The sequence below is a fragment of the Nematostella vectensis genome, chromosome 7 (assembly GCF_932526225.1).
Source record: "Nematostella vectensis chromosome 7, jaNemVect1.1, whole genome shotgun sequence".
NCBI lineage: Eukaryota > Metazoa > Cnidaria > Anthozoa > Actiniaria > Edwardsiidae > Nematostella > Nematostella vectensis.
Window position 1 is genome coordinate 7,988,244 of NC_064040.1, and position 8,285 is coordinate 7,996,528.

The window sequence follows — 8,285 nt, forward strand, 5'->3', positions numbered from 1 at the left end:
TAAAAGTCGGGTCCCTAGCTTGGATGATTCCTCGTCACCATGTGGGGGGGAGGGGGGGGGTATCACCCGCCATCCGCCACCCATCAACCTTTTTTTTTAAAGTCGGGTCCCTAGTTTGGAGAATTGTTTTGACTTCGTCCCTAACGCCAATCAGTTTTGTTACCTTTTTGAGAAAATTTTATGTTGCCCTCGATTTGCTTCTCACGTACACCGCCATTTCACGTGTACCTGACCTTTATCCTTGTGACACGTGATATGCGTGACCAGAGAATATAAAACCTGACAACCCCAAGCAAAACCTAAAGCAATCCCTAATAAAATAAAATAAAAACCCTATAAATTAAGGGCCCATTAAAGTAGTTGTCAGATGAGAAAAATATTTGCGTGTAAATCTTTTGGGCCTCACATTTTCAGAAGATTTAGTATTACTTCTCCTGTTGTTACATAACATGATCCTTGAGTTTAATTTATTCAAATGTGGGCTCTCATGTAAAGCGCACGTGAGGGGAAATAAAGGCAATCGATGACAAACAACCCAGTGATCAGATTGCTGTTGTGAAAGGCAAATAACGTGTTTTGATTGGCTGGTGCGTGAGCCTTTCAAATGTGTATTCTGGATAGTCACGGTGTTGTTCGACGCGTGTAAAACATGGCAGGGGACACTGTGGATCTCCAATCTTTAAAGCAGGATTTGGAATCATACAAAGCAAATGGCGATCAAAAATTCCTTATTATTATGGGATGCCTTGTTTTCTGTAAGTATGCAGCTACGAAATTTATGAAAATTCAACAATCTTACTGTCGAATTCGTTGTATCGCGACGCCGCACTTTCAAAACATCGATTTGTTTTTGTCTTTTGGGATTTTCTGTTCCGCCAGTCAAATTATTTATTATTTTATTATATTAGCCAATCAGATTATTGCCATCTCTCGCCTAGTGCAGTTGCCTGGCTTTCTGTAGCGACACTCAGAATGGTTTTACTGACGAAACAGAAAACCAAAACTAATCGTGTTTTGAAAACGCGTGTCGAGATACAACGGATTCGACATTAATATTTGAAATACTTTTTCGAATGTTTACCAAATAAGTGCTGGCGAAGTGCATGTTTTAGATAAGATTTAGGATTCTGAAATCTATTGCAGACATTTCGCCTTGCCGTTTAAGGAATCAAAATGCGCTTTTGGTTAAACTTCAAAACCGGTCCACCTATTTGCATTTGGTAAAATACATTCACCTGCATCAGCATAAGGAAAAACCGGGCTACATAATTATAACTTGAGTAAACCCTTGATCACGGAATAAAAGAATGGCAAAGGTCATTGTTGCTCTAGCACGTGCTCTAGCTTGTCCTTCAATTTTTTCCATGCCTTGTGATTTTTCCTTACATTTATTTGGTTTGAAAGCTCCCATGAATCTAATATCCCTCCCCTGCAAAAGCAGATGCCTCTAGCCGCTCGCGAAATAGCTCGTGCGAGTTACGAATCCAACGAATCGCGATTATTATCACAAAGAAACTTAACCATCGTGCAGAAACTTTTAACATTAATACAAATTGAATGTTCCTTTTTTTGCTTGTGCATATCAGTCAACCTCGCTTAAGGAAAGATCTTGAGAAAATACAGTGAATGTATCAGAATCAATGTGGGAGAATACAGTAAATGTATGGATATTTTTAAGAAAATTAGGCTTGAGAAAAGGTTCAAAATCTTCAGCCCCCGCCTAATGCGGGAGATGTTACCTGAGCTCATTTAAATCGATTTTGCCTGTGCGCAATGGTTCATGATTGCGTATAGACTTCCCTGAATTAGGGCTCTTCACAAGCGTTTAAAACTATGTCAGCATCTTGTGAACTGTAGGTCTTCCCGTGCAGCTGAAATTTCTATTTTTTCTATCAGTTATGCAATGTGGATTTGCGTTTCTGGAAGCAGGATCTGTGCGTGCTAAGAACACCACCAACATCCTAATAAAGAACGTCCTTGATGTTTGTAAGTATATTTGTTCTTAATACTCACAAGTAAGCCATTTATTCCATGTTGCAAGTCTTCTCGGATAAAGACGACTAAAATTGTCCTGTCTCTTCAACCGGTACTTCACTAAATTGAATGGAAGAGACTAGGGGCACAATTAAACCTTTGTCAGTTATGCACCAGTCAATCGACAGCCCGGCCCCCCGACCCCCCGGGTCATACCGGGGAAGTAACGCGGTCACGCGGGGGATTTAACACCTGTTTAACACCTGTAATCCACCGGGGGGGGCCGGAGATTTAACAGAAGCCCTCAACAGGCCGGGAAAGGGGGCGGTGAATTAACGCTTTACCGTAAGTTGCGTCTGTATGTAAGCGAAGTTATTCTAAGGCACTCTGGGGGCAGGGGGACAAGATGTCATAGCTGTCAACCTCGCTTCAGGAAAAATCTTGAGAAAATAAGTGAATGTATCAGAAGTACCAAGATAGCTAATGCGGGAGAATACAGTAAATGTATGGAGATTTTCAAGAAAATTAGGCTTGACTGAGAAAAGTTTCAAAATCTTGAGACTTCCGCCTAATACTGGAGAGTTGACAGCTAAGAGATTTAAAGACGTTAAGGAAACTTGGGGGGGGGGGTACAAGCCCCCGGTCACAGTTGCAGCACTGACTTGTTGCCTTCCTCACTAGTATAACTGGGGAAATCTTACATACAATCTTACATACATACTGCATTTAAATTGTGCTTATTGTATCCTGTGGTATTTTCTAATTTAATATTTCAAATTGTTTTATTACAGTCATCGGGGCTTTGGGATACTGGCTCTTCGGCTATGCATTCGCATTCGGTGCTAAAAGTAATTCATTTATTGGGCAGTGGAATTTCGCGCTGTCTTATCTACCAACAAGCGAGTATTCAACTTGGTTCTTCCAATTTGTCTTTGCTGCGACCGCAGCTACTATTGTCAGCGGTGCTATGGCTGAGAGAACAGAGTTTAATACCTATTTGATCTACTCTATTTTCCTGACGGGTGAGTACGAGTGACGAGTTGTTGGATGGATAAGTGGGTGCCTTGTATTTCTAGATCACTTAGATCGGTCAAGACCTTCCGCTAAGGGTTATTGCTAGGCTCAATCCCATAAAACCTTTTTCTTTTCTTTATTATTCAGGATTCATCTACCCTGTGGTATCACACTGGGGATGGCATGACAATGGATGGCTTAAAAAAGGTGTCTATTACACCGATGGCAACATAACACAGCATGTTTATTATCAGGTGAAGCTTCATAAGTATCTTAGTAGGCGGGGGGGGGGGGGGAGGGTGGGGGTTCTTGCTCACTCTTTGTCAGCTGCTTTGGTTTCTTAATCCCATCTTTCCAGACGCTGTTTTTCACAACTCCCTTTTCTAGAAGTTAACCCCATTTCCAGTAACCCAAATCCTTATTCCCCGACAAAATCAAAGCAAATCTCAGCTCCCGTTTAACCCATTCATTGCATTAGAATGTCTTCCTACATTAGGTATTTTTTACTCATATCATTTATATATCTTGTTTTGAGCTATCCTTATTTAAAGAAAAGTATAATATGCCATTTTTTTTAGGATTTTGCGGGCAGCGGTATTGTTCATGTTCTTGGAGGAACATGCGCACTGGTTGGCGCCGCCATAGTCGGACCCAGGATTGGCCGTTTTGTAAATGGAGAGCCCGTTACAATCCCTGGTCACACAGTGCCGGTAAGTGACCATCACATGTCACACAAGTTGTCATGTTATAATCCCATGTATCTTATTCTGCTTAATTTTCGCGCGTACATAAATTTGCGATTTTCGGGATTTCAAAAAAATTCCCGAACTTAAAGACTCGCGAAAACATAAGTTCATCAGGGCGAACTTTAATCTCGTGAAATTTAATGGATATAGAAAAATTGATGACAGAGATTAAAGGTTCATCGAGATCTCCAAGGAAGGATATGTAACATAATTATCGGTAATGGCCCATTACTGTTAGACTGACTTTTAAAAGGACAACGATAAATTTGTTTTGATATAGTAGTCCTGTTTTAGTCGTTGGTTTCCGTCAATTCTTTGTAAAAACGAGAAAATAAAGTCACTTGAACATCAATTTCGGCGATCGCGAAATGCGCGAAAAAGATGCGTGAAAATAAAGAGGAATGAGATAACTTTGTATCGTTGATTTGATTTGTATTAAGCACCGCCCTTCCAATAACCGCTTCCCTACCCTGAACCAAAATCCTAAGACCCAAAAGATCGAAAAGCCTGAGCATTATAAATATGAAACTGGGTCCTACTTAGTCCGCCTCTTTTTAACAAACTTTATCGTAGGAAACAATCTGCCCCAAAACCAAGCAAGACGTACACCTATGAATTTGTAGTTGTAGTACAGAAGGGGCATGTGAGGATAAATAAGTGGAAAACCTTCTTTGTAACAAGTGCTTGTTTTGTCCGCAGATGACCGCCTTGGGTGGTTTCATCCTGTTCATGGGGTTTCTCGCCTTCAATGGCGGCTCACAAGGTTCGATATCTAATCCTGGAGATGCAGAAACTGTTGCTGCGGCGGTTGTCAATACGTTCATTTCTGGTGAGGAAAATAAGAATAGGCTATTCTTCCACGTTGAACCTTCCCTGCAGGGGCGTGTCTTGGGGGTTCGCCCTCTGTTACGCCGCAAAATGTAATAACTAACGCGAAATGTAAAATGTAATAACATCAAATAATGACTATAAAACTATAACTAAACAGTGGTAAAAAAAACTCAGTGGTAAAATTTTATATCATGTTTTTATTGCTTCCCCATATTTTTCAAAATTCCCTTCGTATTAAGACTACGATATGCCTGTTTATATGCACTCTGGACTTTGTCACTTCAAAACTAAATCGGGAATAATGTCACATCATACCAACAAAACCTCTGAAAGCCAAAGCAAAAACAATGCACTTTCAAGTCGCACTGCCTTTCTTTCACTAAACGATTCCTTCCGTTTTTGCTATGTCTTAACATTTACTCTTTTTCCTAATATGGTTGACATTTAACTATTAGGCAATAGATAAAGTTATTACAATTTGCGTTATTAAATTTCGCGTTAAATATTTTATTACATTTTGCGTTGAAAAGTTAAGGCATTTTGCGTTAAACATTATTACATATTGCGTTGAAAGTTATTACATTTCGCGTTAAGATTAGTTATTACATTTTGTGCGTAACACCCTCCCCCTCCTTCTCAACCATCAGAAAGTTGGTCATTTCTTCCTGCCCGGTCCTGATGTTGATCTGATGCATCAAACAAACACTGATGAGTGGACAGCAGATTCCAGTCATAGCAAATCAATCTGTTTCTACAGAGTCGGCTGGGGCTTTGCCAGAGTTGTTAAGAAATTCTCGTGCCTTTTCAGCCATTTATAAGGTTTCAACTCATGGATTCGCGAGTGCAGCCTTATTCGAAATAGTATACTAATTATTTTTACAGCTTAGCATGATAGCCAATTTTTTCCACAGGGGCTGCTGGGGCTTTAACCGCGTTGTTCATCAAGAGGATAATCCCGGGTGCGGGAAGAAACTGGAGTCTGCTGACCACTATTAATGGTGGGCTCACTGGAATGGTAATGTGAGACTGTACACTGTCTCTGTATACTATATATAAGTCTAATCATGGTCTTTTAAAACTGCGTTTTTAAGTGAATTGATTCATGAGATTGTTGTCCTTCAGGTCGCCATCTGCGCCGGATGTGATGTCGTTTACCCCTACGGCGCGTTTGTAATCGGTATACTCGCTGGTGTGACGTACATCCTGTGGAGTGGCGCGTTGTTAAAGATGAAGATTGACGACCCCCTAGACTCCGCGCCAGGTGAATAACACTAGATACTTCTAGATCCTTCTAGCACTTCTCTGCAGCTTGGATTAAACCAAAACCAGGGGCTCCTAAGTAGGGGCAATCATCTTCCCCACATTCTGGTATTATATAGGTGTCTCGGCGTTTCCTAGGATCAGGCTATTTTAAAACGCGCGGATGAGCCAATTAGATTTGACCTTTGTGTTGACGTTTGGCTGAGATCAACTGCACGCGCAGTCTCAGACAAAAAGCTATGTTCTCTCATCGGTACTTTGACTTTGGTTGCTCTCTTTTTTAATCTGAATCCAACCCTACCTTCGATTTTGAATTCTTGCTTGCAATTCTTTTGGTTAAACAAACAAAACCGACGGATGATGGATAAAAATATATTCTTCCTTAACTGTAATTTGCGCGTGCAGCCCTCACGTCACTCGCGCGCGCGACCAACGTCAACGTAGCTGATTGGCCCGTTCGTGCGCGCGCGTCTAAAAATAGCCTGATTGTGGGAAACACCGTGACACTTATATAACACAGATGATTGCCCCTACTTATGAGCCCCTGCCAAAACTTAGTACTCATGATATCCTTATGTCTCGTAGTGCACATGGGAGGAGGCACATGGGGGCTGCTTGCCGCTCCCTTGTTCAACCCCAAAACCGGAGTTCTGTACCACTGGAGCACACTCTCTTTCCGTCTCTGGGGCTGGAACTTGCTCGGGCTGATCGCAATCACAGCATGGTCTTCCTGCTGCGCTGGCATCATGTTTGGCTTTTGTCAGTTGATTGGCCAACTACGAGTTTCTGAAGACATTGAAATTAAAGGTAAGTTAAACGTCTTTATCACTCGGTCACCAAATCATCATCACTATCATCATCACCTGCTCTGCGTTTTCTTCCCTCGCCCTTTCTTTTCCCCCATTCTAGCGAATTGGTAGGATTTCTGCCTACATGCGTGATTTTGACTTATAAGCTATGTTCGCTTCTGCTTTACCATTGGGAGGATTTGGTAGCTATAGGGCCTACAGTTCATCATCACTGGGGTCCAAAAATTCCGATCTAAGCTGTGTCCCATGGTCAGAAATGAGTCGTGTGGCCGCTGTCTGAGGCGCCTTCTATGTTCTACAGGCGCGTACACAGGGGGGTACGCAGGGTGTGCGCACCCCCCCCCCCCCCCCCCCTTGGCGGCCAAAAAGTGGATCATTTCTTATTAAGGAATCTTCAAATACTACGCTTTTTCCATATGATACCTATGTCGGCGCACCCCTCCTCAGATAATCCTGGGAATCACTTAATGCCCACCTCGAAATCAACACACATTACACAGGTATCCCAAAATACATAATAAGACACAGGGAACCCAGATAATGATATAAGGATATTTACCATTTTTTATCTATTCATAGGTCTTGATGTCCCTAAGCACGGTGAACCAGCCTACCCCGTGGTGAGTTACGGTGATGGATGGGACACCGAAGAAGCGCTCGGCCCGGAGGGGTTCCTCGCCAATTATGGACGCGGAAAAATCAAGAAGTCCGCGTCATACGAGCCCGTGGAGACGGTCGCCATGGTTAAACTAGACGAGAACGGAGCAAGTGCCGACAACGTCGAGCAAGGCCCATAGAGAGATATGTGGACAATTTATATAATAGCAGAAAAGGGTGTTGAGTTAAAACGGAACGGATGCGTCATTCTATATTTTGTTCAAGGATATACTTTTAATTTCTGTGTATTAAATTGAGATTGATTTTTGGCTTTTAGTTAATTGACGTTTGCAGCTTAAAAGGTAGTGTGGTGGTGTTGGTGGTGGGGGTGGGGGGGGGGGGGGGGGCTGGACAGCTAGGTATCTTTATAGTCCTTGCAGTTTTACAAATCGCGACACCATAGACCCGTGTAGCCACCACCATCTCAGTCAGCATATTGCTGGCACCATGCGAATAAGCATTTCACAAATTAGTGTACTAACATCGCCAGCATTGCTTGGCCAGTAATAATGGTTCTTTTTGCTCGCACTACTCTTGCGCTGGGTTTAAAAAAGGCAAGTCATGCCGCTATTCTATACTCCCGCTCAATGCCGAGTCACAAAAAGCATCCATTTCCATCGGCTAAATCAAGCAAGTAACTGAGAAACTTTCAATAAAATATCTTTAACAAAGTATCAGTCTTCAACCGTGGATGTTATTTTAGAGTTTCCTTGCAAATAAACAGTTGTATTTTCAATAATAAACAATAAGTATATAATAAGCGCAGGGTCGGAAATAGGGAAAGTTGATTGATTGGATATCTACCGCCCCCCCCCCCCCCCCCTCCAACTCCCCCTGTCCCCTTTTGAATAGTCAAAGATCGTTTTTTTTTTATATATATATAAAATAACAAATAAAGTATCAAACTTACGTCTGGGCGCTCTAACCAACCCTCTTTGTTAAATTCTGTCTCCGCTCCTACAGTGATATACCAGACACCGATAGACAACATCTT

General features: G+C 42.0%; 1 protein-coding gene across 1 annotated transcript; it reads left to right on the forward strand.

Annotated features, from left to right (window-relative positions):
* The first annotated feature begins 540 nt into the window (after positions 1–540).
* LOC5504442 (putative ammonium transporter 1) lies at positions 541–7,560 on the forward strand. The gene is made up of 10 exons (XM_001625314.3): positions 541–755; positions 1,897–1,986; positions 2,766–2,996; positions 3,136–3,242; positions 3,567–3,698; positions 4,434–4,563; positions 5,477–5,580; positions 5,688–5,826; positions 6,411–6,632; positions 7,214–7,560. Exons 1-10 carry the CDS (start codon positions 650–652, stop codon positions 7,429–7,431), a joined length of 1,479 nt encoding a protein of 492 aa, XP_001625364.2. The 5' UTR covers positions 541–649; the 3' UTR covers positions 7,432–7,560.
* The last annotated feature ends 725 nt before the right edge of the window (positions 7,561–8,285 follow it).

Excerpts from the sequence above, each read along its gene's own strand:
- LOC5504442 (XM_001625314.3), top strand. The coding sequence starts at position 650 with ATGGCAGGGGACACTGTGGATCTCCAATCTTTAAAGCAGGATTTGGAA. Across the intron at positions 3,699-4,433 it reads TCCCTGGTCACACAGTGCCG|ATGACCGCCTTGGGTGGTTT; the intron begins GTAAGTGACCAT and ends TTTTGTCCGCAG. Across the intron at positions 4,564-5,476 it reads TGTCAATACGTTCATTTCTG|GGGCTGCTGGGGCTTTAACC; the intron begins GTGAGGAAAATA and ends TTTTTTCCACAG.